We start from the raw sequence: 20,324 nt of genomic DNA, 5'->3' as shown, positions 1-20,324 counted from the left end.
GCGGCCTGGGTTGCCTCCATATCTGATTTGAAGTGAACAGTGGCTTGTCTCATCGCGCCTAGCAGCGCACAGCCACAACTCCGAGCCGATTATCGACAGATCATCAATCATTGATTCTGAATCTAATAGAGGTATTTTCGGAAGTCGATCTTCAGGCTCCGCTTCCTCATCACTACCATCATTGAGGAAGTAATCGTCGACTTCGCGAGGGATACAGGGGAAGAAGGTTATACGGTGCGTGACTTGCGTCTCAACTGCGCGGAAGGATTTTTTAGCATTGGGATTTGGTATAGGCAAATGGATAATTTTGATAGCCAAGGTCGATTAAAACTGGATGTCCTACTCAATAGAGTTCTGTCAATTGAAGTTATTAAAAGCAGTTTGCGACCCCTACTTATACTTCTGAATGTTTGATTGGTCACCACATTACCTCCCCCGTATCGCCTTTGGCAATATATTTCGTATTTTGGACGATATACGCGATACGATATGCGATCTGGGCAAAACCCGACGATATCAGGTGTCCAGCCCTCGTCTAGGATGCTAACGCGTGTTGAAATTTAATAATCCGGTGGTGTCAGCGGGCAGTCCACTGACTGGCAGGGCCAGCCTCACTCTGGACGACCCGACTAGCAGTGAAGACATTTCCGTCCGCTTTAAGGGAATGTCATTCACTGCGCGAATAGTCACAACGTTCAGACGACATACCGCGTCACTGAGCGATATTCGTATGCGGACATTATCTCCTGGCGAGCATATCCTATTATTCACAATTCAAGTCCCTGTATACTCAGAGCGCACATGTCTAGCCCATTGCGGCCAGTACAGCTAGTTCCGTTTCTCAGATGGACGTGCCGACAATCAGCAGTGGATGTTGGCTTAGTGCGCACCTGTCTGCCACCTACACGTCTTGCTACCGTAGTAGGTATGTTGATTATCGTCTCGTCGTGGATTTTTCAATGGAAGTCGTATCGCGCACAGACACCTTGATTCCCGCTACGCTGGTGCATTCATCTGCTCTGCTTTATTATCGCGACAGCAGGAATTTGGTCGAAGTCTACAAAACGCAAAATACGACAAGTTAACAGAGAGAGTACTTTGTCCGAGGGGCTTTACCAAAAGTCTGGACTAAAAAAATCTAATTTCATTGTCCTCCAAGCATACATACGTCGACGTTCCGATAGAAGCTGAGAGGATCCTGTACGACAATTCGATTGGCGAACATCGCCCTTTTGAGGTATGTATTTCAGATCAGGTCGATGATATTTCACGAATAGTTGGAATTGTGAATATCAAGCTCAGGTCGATAAAGGTCCCATTGCGTTCAGACTCTGCTGATTATGCTCAGAAACATTCCAACCGCTCGTTAGATGAGATTATTCTGTTTGAGCAGAATAAGCTTGACACTCCGCTGACTGCCGGAAAAAAAAGGCGCACACCTCGATTTCGGATCGATGACAAAATCTTCAAAACGATTGAATTGGGTAACAATATCGTTCCAGGTTTTGACATTATGAGTTCGATCGTCATAAGATTTGCGCTGCCATTGGACTCTCATTTAATGAAGGCGGCACTAGAGCTGTCGAGATCTCTCATGCCATTATTATCAACTCCAGAATAGATTATAATTTGGACCCGATCATGTTATTGCCAGCATGTTATCAGATGGCCGATTACAAGTACGAATACGAAAATGACAGCTTTCAAACTGACAAGGAGGCAGACTTTTTATATTAGACAGCCCATGTCTGTGAATGAGTATCTCCAAATAGTGAATACTACATTAAGAAGCTTACAACCCATACTTTAAACCACTGGAAGTCGTAATCAATCAAACCTTCAACGAAATTGGATATTATAAAGTCCCCTAGTCTCGGCTGCAATAGACACTGCCTTCTGCAAACCTTCAGTAGTATCAAGCCATTCAAACAACACCTCCTGGCACCTTTCCAAATTATCATCCATCTCTCTCTCGCGTAATACATTCTCCACCTGAAAATTCATCCACTTCACCAGTTCTACTGCTTTATTCAAATTTTTTTCCTCTGTAACTACTCGAGACAAGTACTTCTCGAGGAGAAAAACATCATCCATGTGAGGCCCTTGCATTTCTGCGAGAGATGACGACAACCAAGTCCGTAATAAATCTCTTAAATTATCAATTTGATTCTTTCCTTGGAATGTAAGTATTGGATGTTGTAATTGGATAGTAGTCGACGCTTCTGATTCCTCGTTCTGTTTCTCAGCTGGTGAGTTGAGCAGATGACGTTTCCGTTCTTCCAGAATCTCGTTGCGAATGTCTTCGGGTAATTCTCTGAGAATATCCTGGTCAACATTTAGCGCCTCCCAGTTGCGACTATCAAGGGTCAATTTCTCGTGGCTTAGTAGTTTGGAGTCAGTTCCAGGTCTGCCAATCGTATTCGAGCTCCAAGATTTCTTTGAGTTCGCTTTTTTGGTTGGCCTTGGAAATTTCCTCTTATTCGGTTCCTGAATTCCTCTCCTCTTAGCCGGGCTTCGAAAAGTAACATTACCCTCTCGATATTGTTCCTCAAGCTCTTTCACGATCTCAATGGGCAATTCGGATAACACGTCTGGATCAATGCTAGAATGGGACGGTATTTCAAATGTGACCTGCGACTCATCTTTCAACTTGGGCATGAAGTTGTGAACCAGTGAACATTTAGAATGACGGCTCTCTAAAATTTTCTTCTGAATGTCCTCTGGAAGTTCTCGCAGCACTTCCTGGCTTACCTGTGTAGGAACGAGATACTGCGTAGGTTGCTTGGTGGCCAATTTCGAAGTAATAGGTTGGTGCATCGTGGATACAGGGTCATTGTCCATGCTATATTCAGCTTCCAAATTTTCTAGTTTTTCTTTCGCAACTTCGATGTCACTCTTTTTCGGCCCGCCATTCGTTTGGAAAAGGGTAACCTGCTTGCCATCTTGTCCATGTGCCGAAACCAATTTCGTCATTTGCAAGCCGAGTCCTCGTATATCCCCAACTGGAATCTGAAGCTTGCAGAGCAGGGAGATTGCGATTCGACTAATATCACGCGGATCGGATGTAGGAGACGCCGTAGTGTACGACCTACTGAACGCGTCGCACTCTCCGCAACCAAGATATTTGGCCGGTTCCAGAGGGGCATTCTCGGAGCGCTTATACACCTTCAGCGTCAGGTTGGTACCGATCACGGCCAGATTTGTAAGACGATTTGCTAATTCGCCCGCCAGTGACCCGAGAAATGTGTCAACCTGCTCTTTTGCTTCGAAGCGTACTCCCCAATTGACTTCTGCGCTAACACTTTTTCTCATTGGAATCTCGCCGACTTCGCTAAAATCTTCGCCACGGGCATATGAATAAAGTTTGTCTCCAGTTTTTCCACCTACGATACTTTGAAGCGTTGACTTTGGCACGGTGAGAATATCGCCTACATGGTCGATATGGAATCTCTCATTCAGCTGAGCGCCAATACTGTATCCAATGCCGGGAAGATCCACAACCTGCAATCCCTTCATCAATTGCGCAATTTCGTTCGGTCGAACGCGATACTGACCAGCAGGTTTAGCCCATTTGGTAGCAAGTTTAGATTGCAATATATTGCCACCTATACCTACACTAACATGACACTGCGTGAGTTCAAATACTCTATTGCGGATCGACTTGGCAAGGCCAAGCGATTTTGCTTGAATTTCGTCGTCATTGGGGGACCAGCAGAGGGATGTAACGTCAAGCAAGGCCTCATCTATCGACACAGCTTCGATTTTGTCGGCACCAATACCAATTAGTACATTATACATATGGCTTGATGCTTCTTCGTAAGCGTCGAATTCATACGGAAGTGTTATTAGATCCGGACAGAGCTCTTTTGCACGTCGCATCCTGGCATTTATTAGACAACATCTCTGGGAATATATGCTGCTAACTTACCACATGCCATTTCGCACGCCAAAAGCTCTCGCAACATAGTTGCAGCTTGCGACTTCCGAATTCTGATTTCCACCATGCCCCACACATACGGGTTTATCTGCGTACTGCGGTCGACATCTAACTGCTATGGATGCAAAGAAGCAGTCAAAATCAATGTGAAATATAACACGAGTATCAGCTGGGCAGTCCAGAGGACGTTTTGACGCCGGTGGCGATGAGGCTGAAATCTGACTTTGAAACTTGAGCTTCAAATTTGCCTTCCATGTACTTAAATGATGAAGTCGCGATTGCCCGTAGTATGTCTTCAGGAAATCTGGATTCAAAACCGAGGAGTTCCGAGTATTTGGATTGGCGAGCAAAACCGCGTTGTGTTCTTCCGATGACGTAAACTTTTCTGATGACTTGGATAGCATTATCAGAGGCGACGATTTCCTCGACGGTGTATCAAATGCCTTCTCCTGAGTCCTCGATGGAGAAACTGTTACAGGAATCAGTGGCGATCTCACAGGCGAAACGACTGGCGACGGATTTGATTGCTTGCTTTGCTCATTTTCTTGTTGGTTAGCAACTGTAGCAATAGTAAGCCGTCTTTGAGATTCTGATGGCTGAATAACCCGAAAGTCATGCCATGGAAGAAGTTTGCCAGCTTCAATACTCTGGGTAATCCACTCCGGTTTCACGATTCTATACCGACCAAACTCGACCATCTTCTTTGGAGTCTGTATTCACGTTAGATCCTCTCTTAAAACAAACGTCTCAAATACGCACCAAAGATGAGGCAATTATGTGTGTAACGGCCGTCTTACTATCCATATACTGACTAAAAACGCCACCGTAAATTACTACCAACTTGTGGATCTCTCCAATACTGGGTTTCGTATATCCATTCACATGAATTATGCATCCCTTGAATATTGGCGGCCTCTCGCTACCACTATCAAATCCACGTATGTGTGCGTCTAGATTCTGGAGCTTGATTTTCTTGTTGCGGAAATACTCGCCAAACCCACCAAACTCAGAACCGGCGTATTCTGCGCCATCTTCGTGGTCGAACGTATGGTTCGCAAGCGCTGCGGCGAACTTTGGATTAGCTAGAGGTGGTGGGTGACGGCGTGGCATCCATTAACATTTAATTTTGCTAATTGATAGTTAACATACATATAATATAGATATATTTGGTTGCAGAATGAGTTGAAGAGCAATACGGGTGAGCGTGGCGACATAGTTGGGATTTAGTATTTGCGTCATCATGACCTAACGATATTCGTAACCCTATAAGGAACGACTCTTAGGGAGCACTTTACGAGATATTTATCCAGCTAATGTCAGTGATCTCCACAACTACTTTTAAAGTTTATGAATATAGTGTGATATCCAGAGGATTATGGGTAACGCGCAACATGACGTGGAGGAGGCAGAGGAGTCAATGACTACGGTTGGCGCACTGAGTTCCGCCGAGAAGGAAGCCGTGCTCGGCATCAAGCCCGGCAATATCGAATCAGAAGGACCGATGTCGTTGTTCCAGATATGCCTGCAGACATGCATGTTTCATGCAAATCGTAAGGTATCTTCGTGAGGAGAGTGTGGAACATGTTGCTAATCACTATCGTTAGGTATTATTGATGTTGGCGACATTCCGTACGATATCATAAGGCCCGTTTTGAGCAGAATGGGACCTAGCCAGTTGGTGCGTGAAATATCATGAGACTTTGCGTACTACAAATGTTAATATGGCTCATTAGATTACTGTTGAACAGAATAGTCCTGTGAGCTTCAGTAACTACTTGGTGGTACATGCATTGTCGCTAACGCAAATCAACAGCATATCCAACTCGAAGCCGATGAGCTGTGGGAAAACTTTCTACGAGATACATTTAGCGAGCAAGAAATACAGGAGCTGGATGTTCAGAAAAAGGGAGACGTTCGAAAGCAATACTATAGGCTGCTTGAAGCTCGCCAGGTGCGCCTCAAGAAGACGTCCGAAAAAGTTAAAGCGCAGTACGAAGCGCTAGAACGAGAAAAAGCGCAGAAGAGGATTGTGACACTGGATATATTTGAGGACCCTATGGAAGTCCAGAGACGAAAGAAACGACTCTTGCAACAGAGCTCCACAGCGGCGTTAAAGAAGATGAGTGTAGTCAAGCGAGCAAGGATGGAGTCCATGTCAAATCCAATTTTCTCGTCAGACAACATCAAGATTACATCAACTAGGAATCCGACAACAGAGCCCATGAGTCATGAAGAGGCGGAGAGAAGGAGACAGGACAAATTGAACCAAAGAATCGCGGAGAGAAATAATCAGCTGAAAAGACGTGACTTTTCTCGGAGAACAGCTGCATTTCCAACAAGTCCAACATTGCGGGAAGATCCGAGGAATAAGTCTGCGCAAACTGTCCAGTCACAACAGAAATTGTCCTTCTTCGACAGCTTGTCGCCTCACAAGCCAAACTTCCAACTGCAGCCGTCTACACGGGAAGCCCGACAAGTTGCGTCTCCATTGTTACGTTCAAAAATGGCTCATAAAAAATCATAATATTTATTCATACTGGATGGTAATTATTGGATTCGGAGTTAGTAAGGTTCAAGGAGCTCTTGCTATGACTGCGTACCATATATGCTTGATAGGGGAAGGAATATACTTTGAGGGTGCATTTGCTACTCTTATTGCAAAAGAAATTAAGATCAGACCTTGATAATGGTAAATTATCACTGGTCTCTTCAACTAATGATTTCTTGAAGTTAAACCTTAATCTTGACTCTATGATCAACCCATTAGAGGAACATCAAATACACACTTGTATTAGTCGGCCACCTTATTTTGAACATTACGAACAAAATGTCGAGACTGGTGGTCCCGCCCTGCATGCCACCTGGCAAGACCAGATGGCAAGGAGACAAGCCTCAGCGCACAGCTACCCTCCTGGAAATGCGAGTAGATGCGCTCGCATATGTATAAACGATAATCTATATAAAAGGACATCCATATGGACAAGAGCGTAGGGAAATCCTCCAGGAACAAAAAAAACCCAGGGGGAAACAAAGAATCCCGGAGGCAAAACCTAACACTGTTCCTGATGAGCCTGTCAAGGCTCCCCTCTTGACACCTGTGGACAAGGCGTCGCTGGCACCGGTAGTAAAGCATGTGGCTTGGTTCTTACCATCTTGGACCCAGCCCTGCCACGCGCTTGCCCATCATCATCTGCTGCCATTGGAATGTTAGCAATTGACCAGATTGTACGAATTTGCAGAAGTACTCACGTGCGTTTAAAGAGCAGATTGCCCGGTGGCTTTTTTACCGATATCTGAAAAGCAGGCTGCCGCTGCGGCCACCACAGGGGACGTCACTCCGCAGAGACAGCAGTCAACAATGAAACGGCAGCTGTTTGAGTGCTTCTTCCGGTGCGTTTTCGCAAGAAATTAGTGTGGCCCTCAAGTTGTGAATTTGTCACAACAGAGGCTGAGTAACAAATTTAATTTGTAATAGTGTATCGATATTATGTGATACGATTATTCAATAATCATAATGTGTAATTCATACTAGTTAGTAGCTACCAACCCCATGCATGTATGGGCCCGAAAATATGCCTAGAGACGTTGACTTAATCTTACTGACTTGATGAGCGATTTTTTGTCAATTATTATGCGTGTCAATAGATTATAGCTCTATTTATTTATGAGATTGATCTGAGTGTCCTTCTGCTCATCATTGAAGGGATGTTTAGTGGGATCTGGCCAGTCTAGAAGCAGGTTTCTTAACCATCAAATGGCCTAATCGTCATATTACCTTCATATTGTTGCTCGACACTTCTACAACTTTGTCTATAACTACACTTCCACTACATGCCGTTCACAGACTCATTGCGAAGTCTAAGTGGTTGCCCGTCGGTAGCTGCTCAAAAATCATGAACCACGATGCTCTTGTAAAAGTCGATTGCTGCTTTCAATAATATTTCATATTTAGCTCGGAAAACGTATTTTAGTCGATTTCAGCGGTTCTGTAACTTTATTTTGAAAGCACCATTTACGTTGGAAGTTGACTGTGGTTTGTCCGCTGACGACGAAGTTGATCGCGGCTAGGTCTTTCCCATCGTGCGCAATTGGCAATATGATCCTTTTGCAGTGGGCTCTACTATCATCTCATTCAGCCACTTGCTCTTTTTGCCCTCACCTCGCCGGCGATGGATCGCTCGGGGGCTAAATGGGCTAATTTTCCCTTTGTGCTCGCCGCCACTCGTACTTAACTTCTACATGCACCCGCCGGGTCGCTAAATCGAGCTAATCGCCACGCGCATAGCTTCCAGACTTCGCGTGACTAACTTGAAATCGTTCAGGGTTAGGCTTATTTTGTGTTTACGGATGCCACTCTTTTTTGATATGCTAGCTGTTACATAGAAAGCCGTGGACCGTGCGGCTTGTTGCCGTAATGTCCAACCGCTTTGCCGCACAACAAAATTAGGCGTCTATCGGGATGTCGGAAGTCCCATTCCGGTTAGGCGTCAGATTTTTTTTTAGAATGTTAGACAGAGCCAACGCCAGCAGGCAAAAAAATTATTCATCGACGAGTCCGAAAGTACCATCTGCATTCACCAAGGCCTAATAATAATTATGCTTATTTAATTATTTGTCGGATTTATCAAATTTTCAAATATCCCACGGGAGATACCATTCGTTCTCAGAAACGGCTGCGACCAGAACTTGATTTGCGACTACGACGAAGATATAGCACGCCGTACAGCTCACAAAAATCAGCATGCAGTCATATTTGCAATATCAAGCTCTTCGGAGCTCTATTTTCAAGCTGGTCTGTCCGGAAAGTGAAAAACAGACACTGGACAAAGACTGGTCGTCATCCAGAGACTCTCCCGCTTCTGACGCAGTTTCCAACGTAGCCGGTTTCGCGGAAGTCAATGCCCCACCAATATTTTCATGCGCCCACGTTCTCCAAAAGCTGGATTCACATTGTCAGAATCCCTCGCAGCAGATTTTCATTGTTGGCTGGGACGGACCAAATGACCCTGCCAACCCCAGGAATTTCAGCATACCGCGCAAAATTATGACAACCCTCATTGTTGGTGCCATCGCACTGGTTGTCGGCGCTGCATCCGCCACAGACGCTGCTGTGCTGCCACAGGCTGCGGAAGAGTTCCATGTCAGTGATGTTACCGAGAGTTTGGCGACAGGTATGTAAAACTTCATTGATTGGACAGTCATAGCGTTTTGACGTATTTCAGGTATCTACTTGATCGGCTACGCGTTCGGAGCAGTACTGGCTGCCCCCTTTTCGGAGACTCTCGGGAGAAATATCATCTACGCTTCGACCCTCGTCTTATTCGCAATTTTCATCATGGGTTCTGGGCTTGCTCCCAATATTGGTGGCCAAATCGTCTTGCGTTTCTTTGCTGGCTTCTTTGGTTCGACGCCACTCGTCTGTGCAGGTGGTTCCATAGCAGATTTATGGGATCAGATGGAGAAGACATATGCATTTCCAATGTATGCCATGACCGGTTTCGGCGGTTTTGTTCTAGGTCCAGTCATTGCCAGTTACGTTGCTTTTGGCAGCTTGAGCAACTGGCGATGGGCAGAGTGGATCAGTTTGATCGCCGCTGCGTTGGTGCTGGCGTCTGTCCTTTTCCTCATGCCGGAGACGTTTGGCCCTTTAATTCTAAAATGGAAAGCGCAAGAAATCAGGAAACTTACCGGTGACGACCGATACAAAGCTGAGGTTGAGGTCGCTCATCGCACGTTTTTTATGCGCATGAAAGTTGCCGTGGTCCGCCCGTTTATAATGGCGACGGAGCCGATTATTGTTCTAATGGCGCTATATATGACGGTGGTGTACATTGTCCAATTTACTTTCCTCGATGGATACACTTTCATTTTCAAGGACGTTTATGGCATTTCGCAGGGTCTCACGAATGTATGTTTTCTTGGAATATACATTGGTACACTTCTGCCTGGATTTTTAATATATCCTATTTATCGTATTACGAAGAAAGATTTGGCAATGGTGCAGGCTCAAGGACGTCGTGATTTAGACCCGGAAGTGCGCTTGTGGTTCGGAATGCTTGGTGGATCAATATCTATTCCTGTTTCGTTACTTTGGATGGGATGGACCGATTATGTACGAGTCATTGATTGAAGTTTTCAAGACTAGTTCGCTAACAAGTGAGTAGACATCGGTAAATATTTGGTCACCGCTTATTGCTTCTATGCTCTTTGGTTACGGCATGCTGTGCATTTTCTTGATGGTATACATGTACGTCATCGACTCCTATGAAATCTATGCCGCCTCAGCCCTCACCCTCGTCACGTTCATGCGGTACTTATTATCTGGTGTTATGACTGTTGTCGGTATTCCGTTCTATAGAAAGATGGGGACACACTGGACTTTGACTGTCATGGCTTGCATCAGCGCCTTGCTGGTGCCGCTTCCATACGTGTTTTATAAATGGGGCAATACGATCAGGAGTTACAGCAAGCATGCGGCGGTGAAAGTTTGATCTCGGGTTTGGTTTTTATCGATGTATCTGTGCATAATGATGACCAATTGGTTTTGGGGACTCATTTCGACAGAGATGTCCCTTCCTTTCTGTCATTTCTTCCAATTACTTGCTCAGATGGGAGACATCCATTTTATTTTGCCATCATGGTTCGTACATCGTTGAAGATATGTGCAGTTAGTCCAAGCATTTTCATGTAGCTCGACTCCGGTAACGAAGTTCGCACACTGTTCAGGATAGGATCGGCGGCTCATGCACGGACGGATCTCGGATCCCGAGCGGATTAGTAAAGATGACTTACTCCAATCACGAGCAAACCCAACGAAGTGCGTGCTTCGGCTTACTGCGGTCAAAGAGAGAATCGCTCAATGATCAAGAGTCCAAGTCCGAGCACGACAGCACCTAAAGCGACACGAGAAGTCCATTACACACATGATTAGCAATTATGTATATACATCGTGAATGGCGAGGTACAAAGGAAACAAGAGAAAATCGGGCAAAAACGAATTACAAGAATCATGAAACAAAAGGAATTAAGAAAACAAAGAACTATCTTTATTGTAAGTCAGTTGACTACTATATGATATTGGAGTTGCTGGCAAAAAAACAAAAAAAAAAAAGACAAGGAACGGCCAGCCACGGTGGGAATAATGCTACAGTGCATGTGTTCGATTCTATGTTATTAGTGGAACTGTTGCCGATACGATATCGTCAACGTTTGGGAAACTCGGCAATCGGCATCGTCAGCCAAGCGGCAACAGCTATAATTACTGTTTTTTAAGCCAGTGAAATATACACATTATTCGTTGCACCGCTGCTTTTTTATTCGACGGGAAGGACGGGAAGATGCAAGCGTGTTCATTAACTATGCTAAACTTAGCATAGCCCCGATAAGTTTCTACCCTGCTAGCTCAATTGGCAGAGCGTGAGACTCTTAAATACATTGGCTGTGTTGGTTGATCTCAAGGTTGGGGGTTCGAGACCCCCGTGGGGTGAATTTTTTGCGACACGTGCAATTCTTTTCTAGTCAACATTCTGTCAATATTATTATGTTGCAGAAATTGTCGCGAATAAATTGGTTGAAGACTTTTATCTAGTCCTATGGTCTTCGCCGAGAACAGAGACGTGACAACCACGTGCTTAATCAGCTGTAACCGTGATAGTATAGTAGTAAGCGGTCGATATCATTGTTCGAATGGTTTAATTAATATGCGCTGTAGCACCCGTATATCGTGCAAGGTTCGTAAACGCACTCGCCGTATCGATAATCAATAGGTCGGAACCAATGTGGATTACTTGACTGCTGCTACAGTCGTGGGGGGTCATCGAGGCTAGCTTTCGTGCCTTGTTTTAGCAACTCAGCCGAAGCACCTTGCAGTGACAACTTAGCACGAAAAAGGGCCTAAATATTCAGACATAAATCTAATCGCCAAATTAAAAAAATGATTAATATTGCATAGAATCGATATCCTGACGCCGTTGGTTGAGTCGAGTGGGATCAATTGGTTACTATTCTTAATAACTGCGGAACGGGACTGTTTTTGCAGCTGTAATTAATTTAATACTATCGTCGCCAGTGTATTCTTGCCTGGTGCTCCAGACTACACGAATCGTTCAAAGGATTCTCTAATAACCGAGTCTTTTGTGTGAGAAGAGCTCGCCAGTCAAAATGACAATATATATTACGAAACCGCCGATCACCTTTCCTTGTTATTGCAGGCTATAACTCTACGTATCCGCGCCTTATCTAGCAAAATGTTCACTTACAATATAGGTGCGCTGATTTGTCTCTAGTTCACCATATACCTGGCGATAATGCTTAACATGCCTTCTTGGACATTCCTCTCACGGAGGTCTCCTGCACTCTTAGAGTATCAAGGCGAGCAATCTAGTGCACTTGAGTGTGGACAAATATCTCCTCCTCGTCGACTATCCTTCAGCTACTTTGGCTCTCTGAGAAAGCCATCAGCCGAAGATGTCACGGTCAACGGTTCTTTGTCAGATCTAGGAGAACCGCCACTGGAAACCAAGCGGCCAGCCATGAAGCCCGAAACTGCAATTAACAGACGACGCGGTAACGAAGATGTATTGACCTGCACGCATAGACAACTTCGATATCTATTTTTCAGGCCACATGTCCAAAAGTTGTGCAAGCGATGCCAAATGCTGTTAATAATTTTGGCGGAGGAACGAGCGGTGTATGATCAGCTGTTGTCAGCTATCGAACAGGATCGAGGGGGCGGTGCATCGTCCACTTTAGCTAGCCAAGCATATATCGAAGCGAAGCGAATCGTTAGCGAAGAGATTCATGCCACCATCAAAATTGGTACAGTGATCAAGAGAGCGAAGACTAACAACAAATTTATTGACCGCGTGGAGTCTGAAGCTATCGTCAAAAGAAAGGTTATTCCATTAAAGAGAGATAGAAAGGGCAAAATGCCAATTACAATTGCCGGATATTCTGACAAAAAAGGTGGGAGGACGATGGAAAGTAGTAGCAACACAACCTCGACAAAGATCAGAAAACAGAATATGCACGCAACCTCTAAGGTGACAAAAAATACGAATCGAAAGAACAAGTCCACTCAAGTATTGAAGCAAGCCAAAATTAAGGCCGAAATTATTACCAGTGGTCTCGCGTCCGAAATGTTGCCAGACGTTCACAAGGCCGGCATCAAAATACGCAAGCTTCGAAGGCGAGAGTCGTCAGAACTATTAGAAGAGAAATCCAAAGACTCACTGTCAGATGACCCCGAATATCGGTCAGTGAGGCAATCTGCATCAATCGCGAAGAGGCGTCACATGAAAGCGCGCCGTTCAACCAGGCATGCTAGACTGTGATATGCCTCTGCGGTCACTGAACAAGTCTCACCGATATCCTGTACAGCTTACTATGTCCCTGTAGCTTCTAATTAAATAGATGATGAGACAGCAACATCAGTCGGCTGGGGCATGACAATGAAATATCAGAGTCGCGGGGGTACTGTCGCTGGATTCTGCGTTCCTAAGGCACAGGCAGTGAATTAGTAGTTTTCAATATGATATTCATGTTAAAGATAGGAATCGAAGGTACCAATAATTTGCGCTCACCAATAAAGTTCATTCTTCTGATCCTGGAGATACTCTATCATATGTATGAAACCCAATGCTGGCTCATTTAGTATTTGGTGATGGTGGAACCGGCCGGTTCGATGGTGCGGCCGGTTCGATGGGGAAATACGTTAACTTACGCTAATAGTTAATGAAATTTAAAGTTTGTTCAACGGTCTATTCCTAATTTTTTGGTGGTCCAAAGATGTGACGCACGCAAGTCTGCTCATTTCTATACCATCAAAGAAATGCAATCTAAGCACGTAACTCACCCTAACTTCGAGTCATTAAGTAGCCCCAAGGTTAGACTCTTAAGCAGTCAGTGTCTGCTTGAACGATCTTGTTATACCTGTGACTTTTAAGCCATCAATTGAAACCTGCATAACGTATTCCATAAGCGAGTGAGCCACGTTTTTGTAGTTAAAATTTGCTGAGAACGAACTCTGGTTGCTTTTAATGACCAAATCTGTGAATTTGCATGCTGGTGGCGTCCAAAAGTCTACGCGAAGGCACCAATTATGCGCAATAAAATTCTGTACCACCCGTATATCGTGCAACATTCGTAAACGCACTCGTCGTATCAAATATGTTGACGCGCTTGCTCCTGCTAACCATTGATAGTAAGAGAAGGAAGTATCAGGGATTTCCGCAAAGGGTATAAAAGTCGTAATAATTCCTAAGCTATATATATGAAAGTAGCACGAGATTGGTTTTACAGTTAACTACTACATTTGATGTTTTAATAATGCCGTCCCTCTCATGTAATTGTCCAATTACTCATCCGCAATGACGTCAACGCCTGTAGGCGGAGGCCACTATTAACAGACAGAGTAACACGTAAAACGCCGAGGAGGGTTTAAATTGGCAATCCGAAGCACTCGCCGTCGATGAAACTCGTCTCCTTCCCGGTAGTTGCATGACCGTAGTCAGTTACTTATTTTGAGGCAACACACGAGTGAGTCGATTGATAATAAGAATTTAGCGACAACACCTTTGACAACGCCGATTTGGAAGTCTACGACGAAACATGCAAATGTTCCGCTTCCACAATTGCAATAAAAACAAATGCCTATCTAATGCCGTCATGCATGTACAATAACCCAACAAACATCAACCAAGCCCAAAGCTCAAAATATAAAGACCCAAACTATGTCTATAAACCGGATGAAAAGGGATGTAATAACATCAACATAAGGTGAAATGGAAAGATATCCAGCCCGCCCCAGGGCCAACCGCAACCACTCAGACTTCAGACATTCCGCTTCGTCCACTGTCACAGTATAAAAATCGACACAAAATCTATGCTCTCAAACATCCCCCAAGCTTATTGCGATTCCCACTAGAGCACTACCTGCGAAAGCCCAATTGATGCATACATTTGGCTTCCGACTGTAGTTAACAGCCGTAGCAAACATCTGAAGTGCAATAATAGTTAAGAAGCCGCCGACAATGCCAAAGAGGACACCATACACCATACTTCCTTCAGTCTCTGGCTGCTGACCTCCAAAAACTAGCCACCCAATAAGAGCACCAGCAGGCTGTGAAAGTCCTCCAAGAACAAACGCGGCTCCCAGTGCCATCCACCGCGAACCTAGAGCGAGATATAATGGGAATGCAATCGTAAATCCTTCTATAAAATTGTGAATCGCGATAGCAATAAATACACTCAGTCCAAGTTCGGGGTTAGCATATGATGTTGCAAAAGTTATAAAACCCTCCGGGATCTTATGTAGGGAAATGGCTAAAGAAGTCTGCATGCCAATAGAAAGCATATCTGCAAATGCAGTAGAAGGTAGGTGTACTGTACGCCCAGTTGGATCTGTACCGTTGACATCATTGATGACTGTCGATGGTGCAGATGAAGTGCTACACGAGGAGCTTTTTTCCAACTTATTAAAGTCAACTCTAACAGCATCAGGAAGAGACGAAATGGTTGAACTTGTGCTATACAACTCCGCTTCCATCTCTGTAGCATCCATGTTCTCCTCCGTATGAACTGAGCGCCCAATTTCTAGCATAAGAGGGGAGCGCTCGGACATCGTTGACCCATAGTTAGCGACAATGATTGGCTCGCTATTGCACTCGTGGTTGTGTGGCTCGGTAGAATGGGAATGAGAGTGCTCATGAGATTCATGACTATGAAGCCGAGCACAGTCATGCTCCTGCGAGGAACTGTGCCCATGACTATGACTGTGTCCATGCCCGTCATCCATGCTTTCATGTGCGCAGTGCACGACACTTCGCTGGGTGACAGCGTGAATAACAAGATTTAAAACTGAAAAAATGGCTACGCCAAGTATGTACGAGGCCATAACAACCAAGCCCGATGGTGTTTGCTGATCATAAAGGGAAGGGGAATTCACAACATTTTCAAACCCTTCTGGAAGTAACTCGTACATCGCCGTCAGGATCTATAAAGTGCGATTATTAGGTCACTTTTACCTTCCCCGAAAATCTAACAATACGGAGAAGATTTTCATACCATGACTCCAGAACTAAGACTGAACCCATACACGAGAATTCTCTTATCTTCCCTAATATTGAAATTCTCAAATCTTTTGAACCGTCGTAACACCACATCTGAGCAGATTATAAAACTGCCTAGCACACAAGCAATTCCTGAACAGACCGCAAGTAGCCAGCCTCGCTCGTTGTTAGAGAGAACCATGGTAACCAGTTAATAGGTTGATTGAACTTGAATGTCTAGACACGGCAAATATCCAATAGTACCGGTTTTAAGTTGAAGCACTGGTATTTCTGACTATTCCAACGAGCGGTGTCGAACGTTTTGGCGTCAGGGATATTGAGACAACGCGAGAATGAGATATCGCAATACTTGTGCACCTTGGAGGTTGACATTTCCCCTTTGGGCTACCATTTGGAGAGTTAGTGGGATATATTTCAGACCAAGGTTTGGCACCTTGCTGGCCAGTGCCGCACACAAACGAATCTTGCCATAGGTTATAGATCCAGTCTAACGCAATCTGTACTAGTGCTGGACGCTGCCCCTGAAAGTGAGAAACTCTCAGCAAATTGTTACCCGGCCTAACAGATAGCCAAGACCACCAACCGCGAAGAGCGTCCGAGGCACATGGCTGCATTTGATGGCGTTCTCTATCTACCCTTGACTTTCAATGAAAATCATTTGCCGAATTCGTAACTTCGGGCCTGAATGCATGCACAATTAGACCAGTGTTATACAGATGAATTACGTTGAGCTATGGTTTCCGACCCTTCAGCGACAGACAAAAAATGCATCGCCATCTGTCCATGAGATGAGATGAGATTCCACTATATTGACAAATTGACATTAAGTGTTTTCAAGCCAATAATCAGCTTGCGGGTAGAATTAAGGGCATGAATGGATTAACGAGATGCCACTTTCCCTATCTACTATCCGGCGACACCACAGCCAAGGGAACACCAAGGAACGGACTTAGCAGAATCAGCGGCGAAAGAGAGGACGAACCTGTCTTGTGAAGTGATGCATCTTGCAATGGCCATCGTCCGCAGAACGCTTTTGTCGTCGAAAGACGTCGAATTGCCTTTGAACGATTGGAATTGAGTCCAACCCGCCAGACGAAGTTGTGGATCTCAGTCGTCGGCATGATCTTTCCGGCCAGCCATTCCCGCGAAGGGAGCCGAGCTTTGCGGAAAACGGCTGGATGAACTGATCACACACAGAATTCCGGCCGAGATAAGTTCGGTATGGGTTATGTCGCCGGGCTTGAATCTAGTTCGAATAAGTTGCTGATTATTGGCTTGAAACCCCTAGTTGCCACCTCTGACCTGAACCACGCAACTTCTGAAAGCGTGTTCTGGAGTTTTGTACAATTAAGATGCATATAAGCCGGCGCACTGTACACACCGCTGCCCAGATTAAAACGGACTCTACAAACTCTCTAGCTACTTGTGGAGTCGAGAATAATTTAGAGACTTGCGATGAAGCCAATACGCCGAGGTGCATGTATACCTGGACAAGCGCATATTCCCGGTGTCGAGTTCGCGAGAACGTGATGATTGTTATCAAAAATTTCATATATATTGTCAATGGTTGCGGATTATGCCGTCCGCAAAAGTCACCTCGCTTAATATATATATCGACGTTCGAAATATATATATATAGTAATGAGACTTATGCTCTCAAGTAAGAAGACCAATAATGACAGGAATACGCTGTATGGAACCATAAAATACATTTGTGTAAATCTTAATAATACAGCGACACCACAAAAGCTAACCGCACACCGAACGATCCAAAACGAAAAATTAACGACGACGACGTGACGTTGCTGCTTGGCAGAATTTAGGTGAAAATAGTTAAGCTGGGAATATCAACGCTCTGCCGTTCTAGCGGATACCAGCTGTTGCAACAACATCGGCACTACAATAAGCTAGTCTCATTAGAATTTGCAGCCGCCGGTTTCGCAAACGGATTATTCGATCGTTTTGCTGCTGAGTCTTCATGGACAGCACGGCCACCAAATTCACTGTTAAGGTAGCTCTGCGGACTATATGAAGACTGGCCGAAAGCGTTGAACTGTCCTGTCGAACCACCATTTCCTGTACTACTAGAGACTTGGAAGGGTGACGACGAGTAGGCATTCTGCAGGAAGCCAGTCGACATTGGATGCTGAGCAGCAGGATCAAAGACCGTGTTGTGTCCGAAAATTTCCGCCGGTGATTGCTGCTGTAGAGGCCGAGGCGGGCTACTAGCCGAAAATCCTGTTAGTTGACTCTGCACCGGCTGCAGAGCTGTAGGTTGAGAAAATAAGAATGCAGAGTGGGACAACTCCTGAGAGGTGGATGGCGCTGTAGCCTGTGAGAATGAGAACGGCGATTGTGATGTAGCTGCGGTAGTAAATGGTGAATGTGAGGAGAATGGCGATTGCGATGTATTCTGAGAAAATGCGGATTGAGAAGTCTTCTGGGGATAAACCTGTTGCGTTGTGCTTTGCGGAAAAGGATATTGAGAGTATGCATTCTGGCCGGAAGCCCCGGGACCTTGCTGAGACGCAGACTGAGATGGCGCAAAGACATCTAGTAAGAGATCCATATTATTGTTGTTGCCACCGTATTGCTTCGTTTGGAATGGTGACGAAGACTGTTGATATCCAGTTGAGTGTGATTGTAACTGGAAAGGCAACGTGGACTGAGGATATCCCGTGGTTTGCGCGAACTGCTGAGACGCAGTCTCCCGGGGAGCATATTCGTCAAACAGCAAGTTACTGTTCTGCGTATCGAAGTATGCTCTCTGTTGCTCTTTCGTTGCCTCTTGCTCGCTCAATTTGATCGCTCGAGCCATATCTTCATCTTCAACATTATCGAAAGTATGGCGTTCACGTCTGCGCGCCTCCTCTTCTGCTGCGGTAAGCTTGCTCTCTTCCAAGGCTTTTCGGAAATCTTCATCGTTATCGAAATCGGACTGAACGGGTATCCTCCTGAGAGCTCGATGCTCGTACGGCCGGCTAGCGTGTGACCCTCCATTGAACATGCTATCACCTGGCTGACCCATCTTGTTTCGCATATTGTCCCTGTTGACTCGTTCAGTTCTAATTCGTTCATCATCCAGTAACAACACAGTAAGGTCTTTCGCCTTGGCCCGGACTAGAGACAATGAGAAGATTAGGGTCCACATAACCCCATACGCAACTAGAATGGCTTAACACATACCATTTGCTCCCTGATCACGACCTTCTTCATCGATATACTGAAACTCACGCAAAGTTTTAATGATATATGTGTTATCCTTAGCCCACCGCACTACATCCTCAGATCCCACGTGAATGCAATAGTCTAAAACCACAAGAGCCTGACACCACCGTTATGGACGCGAAATTTCAATAAAAAAACGCTAATGATACTAACCTTCATTACATGACGCCAGTTCTTTCCTTTGTCGTTCATCCGTCTCTCGATCATATCCATAATTTCCACAAATGAACCACTAATTATGATGAGCTCCTATCATCTAATCCAACTACATGAGGAAGCTTACGGGTCAAATGTACACTGCGCGATCTCATTCATGTCCGTAGACACGGGACCCCAAGGATCATTACTGGTCGCTACAGACGTAATGTTAGAATATCATCTCGAATATCGAGTAGTGATGATATGCTCAAGTAATCTAACATCTACCCAGCCAATAAATATCTACTAACCATTTCGGACCTTGATCTGATTTGAGCTGTACCCATTGGTGACATTCTTGATAGATCTCATGAGAGATTTCGACATGGTAGCGCATAAAAAGGCTCAAATGTTTCAGCACTGATGTCGAATATTTTTGACCAAATGGTGTCTAGAAACTCGCATAAACAGTCAGTTCATGATATGTCACAATGAAAGAGCCCCTTTACCTATCGCAGGTTAACTTGAAAGCCGATGAACGCAAACTCAGGATTGTTTAGAAATGTCGAACGCAACTGGCAGCTTTAGAGTGCGAACCCGAACATTACCACGAGGAAGGTGATGACGACGACGGGTCAGGCCTGGCAAGACAGAAGTTGGTGTAAACCAATGCGGCGCAACAATCAACTTTTTTATCTGTGGGTTCTCGGAGACGCTCTCATCCGTGTTACCAACATTGCGAGATATCTAAACTGCAGCGCAAATATGCCACTTCTGAAAGCTTGGTGTGAGCCGGGCAACCACTCATTTATATTAGTTATATTTGAGCAAATCTAAAATTACTGGAGTAACAAAGCCAGTGAGCCACACAAGCGAGTGAGCCACGCCTGTAAACAACGCGACCACCCAACCTCCAATCATTAATGCATCCACCAATTGAAATTCAATCAACT

The 20,324-nt window shown here is 45.0% G+C and overlaps 7 protein-coding genes and 1 non-coding gene across 8 annotated transcripts; 5 read left to right on the top strand and 3 right to left on the bottom strand.

Moving 5' to 3' along the window:
* The first annotated feature begins 41 nt into the window (after positions 1-41).
* V1513DRAFT_481677 (uncharacterized protein) lies at positions 42-1,895 on the top strand. The gene is made up of 5 exons (XM_066900364.1): positions 42-520; positions 582-803; positions 829-1,055; positions 1,160-1,495; positions 1,534-1,895. Exons 1-5 carry the CDS (start codon positions 490-492, stop codon positions 1,735-1,737), a joined length of 1,020 nt encoding a protein of 339 aa, XP_066750647.1. The 5' UTR covers positions 42-489; the 3' UTR covers positions 1,738-1,895.
* V1513DRAFT_406469 (uncharacterized protein) lies at positions 1,713-5,140 on the bottom strand. Its single transcript, XM_066895637.1, has 3 exons — positions 4,697-5,140; positions 3,929-4,647; positions 1,713-3,880 (listed from the first exon to the last, which is right to left on the bottom strand). Exons 1-3 carry the CDS (start codon positions 5,045-5,047, stop codon positions 1,840-1,842), a joined length of 3,111 nt encoding a protein of 1,036 aa, XP_066750646.1. The 5' UTR covers positions 5,048-5,140; the 3' UTR covers positions 1,713-1,839.
* V1513DRAFT_454177 (RNA polymerase II transcription factor SIII subunit A-domain-containing protein) lies at positions 4,830-6,740 on the top strand. Its single transcript, XM_066899346.1, has 6 exons — positions 4,830-4,875; positions 5,098-5,135; positions 5,208-5,487; positions 5,542-5,615; positions 5,671-5,694; positions 5,751-6,740. Exons 3-6 carry the CDS (start codon positions 5,313-5,315, stop codon positions 6,459-6,461), a joined length of 984 nt encoding a protein of 327 aa, XP_066750645.1. The 5' UTR covers positions 4,830-4,875; positions 5,098-5,135; positions 5,208-5,312; the 3' UTR covers positions 6,462-6,740.
* A 1,938-nt stretch (positions 6,741-8,678) lies between these two features.
* V1513DRAFT_428118 (major facilitator superfamily domain-containing protein) lies at positions 8,679-10,428 on the top strand (the record flags this gene model as incomplete). Its single annotated transcript, XM_066896261.1, has 3 exons — positions 8,679-9,108; positions 9,160-10,049; positions 10,102-10,428. 3 exons carry the CDS (start codon positions 8,679-8,681, stop codon positions 10,426-10,428), a joined length of 1,647 nt encoding a protein of 548 aa, XP_066750644.1.
* Positions 10,429-11,328: 900 nt separating this feature from the next.
* Positions 11,329-11,423, top strand: V1513DRAFT_t92. Its single transcript has one exon. It is a non-coding gene; the product is annotated as a tRNA-Lys (tRNA).
* Positions 11,424-12,252: 829 nt separating this feature from the next.
* Positions 12,253-13,269, top strand: V1513DRAFT_434260 (uncharacterized protein; the record flags this gene model as incomplete). Its single annotated transcript, XM_066896462.1, has 1 exon — positions 12,253-13,269. The coding sequence occupies one exon, from the start codon at positions 12,253-12,255 to the stop codon at positions 13,267-13,269; it is 1,017 nt and encodes a 338-aa protein (XP_066750643.1).
* Positions 13,270-14,825: 1,556 nt separating this feature from the next.
* Positions 14,826-16,186, bottom strand: V1513DRAFT_385966 (ZIP zinc transporter-domain-containing protein; the record flags this gene model as incomplete). Its single annotated transcript, XM_066895224.1, has 2 exons — positions 14,826-15,929; positions 16,001-16,186. 2 exons carry the CDS (start codon positions 16,184-16,186, stop codon positions 14,826-14,828), a joined length of 1,290 nt encoding a protein of 429 aa, XP_066750642.1.
* Positions 16,187-17,540: 1,354 nt separating this feature from the next.
* On the bottom strand, positions 17,541-20,022 carry V1513DRAFT_454159 (uncharacterized protein). The gene is made up of 6 exons (XM_066899345.1): positions 19,881-20,022; positions 19,683-19,822; positions 19,517-19,586; positions 19,387-19,465; positions 19,192-19,330; positions 17,541-19,125 (listed from the first exon to the last, which is right to left on the bottom strand). The coding sequence occupies exons 2-6, from the start codon at positions 19,756-19,758 to the stop codon at positions 17,903-17,905; spliced, it is 1,587 nt and encodes a 528-aa protein (XP_066750641.1). The 5' UTR covers positions 19,759-19,822; positions 19,881-20,022; the 3' UTR covers positions 17,541-17,902.
* Positions 20,023-20,324: the final 302 nt, after the last annotated feature.

The sequence above is a fragment of the Lipomyces chichibuensis genome (genome assembly GCF_038497645.1).
Source record: "Lipomyces chichibuensis strain CBS 12929 unplaced genomic scaffold V1513scaffold_69, whole genome shotgun sequence".
Classification (NCBI taxonomy): domain Eukaryota; kingdom Fungi; phylum Ascomycota; class Lipomycetes; order Lipomycetales; family Lipomycetaceae; genus Lipomyces; species Lipomyces chichibuensis.
The sequence above is the reverse complement of the archived record's forward strand: the minus strand, read 5'-3'. Positions and strand labels throughout refer to the sequence as shown.

Coding starts and splice junctions, on each gene's coding strand:
- V1513DRAFT_406469 (XM_066895637.1), bottom strand. CDS start 5,047: ATGCCACGCCGTCACCCACCACCTCTAGCTAATCCAAAGTTCGCCGCA. Junction 4,648..4,696: donor ACATAATTGCCTCATCTTTG/GTGCGTATTTGA, acceptor ACGTGAATACAG/ACTCCAAAGAAGATGGTCGA. Junction 3,881..3,928: donor GGCGTGCGAAATGGCATGTG/GTAAGTTAGCAG, acceptor AATAAATGCCAG/GATGCGACGTGCAAAAGAGC.
- V1513DRAFT_454177 (XM_066899346.1), top strand. CDS start 5,313: ATGGGTAACGCGCAACATGACGTGGAGGAGGCAGAGGAGTCAATGACT. Junction 5,616..5,670: donor GAATGGGACCTAGCCAGTTG/GTGCGTGAAATA, acceptor ATGGCTCATTAG/ATTACTGTTGAACAGAATAG. Junction 5,695..5,750: donor CTGTTGAACAGAATAGTCCT/GTGAGCTTCAGT, acceptor GCAAATCAACAG/CATATCCAACTCGAAGCCGA.
- V1513DRAFT_481677 (XM_066900364.1), top strand. CDS start 490: ATGCGATCTGGGCAAAACCCGACGATATCAG. Junction 804..828: donor TGTATACTCAGAGCGCACAT/GTCTAGCCCATT, acceptor CGGCCAGTACAG/CTAGTTCCGTTTCTCAGATG. Junction 1,496..1,533: donor TTGAATTGGGTAACAATATC/GTTCCAGGTTTT, acceptor GATCGTCATAAG/ATTTGCGCTGCCATTGGACT.
- V1513DRAFT_454159 (XM_066899345.1), bottom strand. CDS start 19,758: ATGTCGAAATCTCTCATGAGATCTATCAAGAATGTCACCAATGGGTAC. Junction 19,466..19,516: donor GCGCAGTGTACATTTGACCC/GTAAGCTTCCTC, acceptor CATCATAATTAG/TGGTTCATTTGTGGAAATTA. Junction 19,126..19,191: donor TCGTGATCAGGGAGCAAATG/GTATGTGTTAAG, acceptor CATTGTCTCTAG/TCCGGGCCAAGGCGAAAGAC.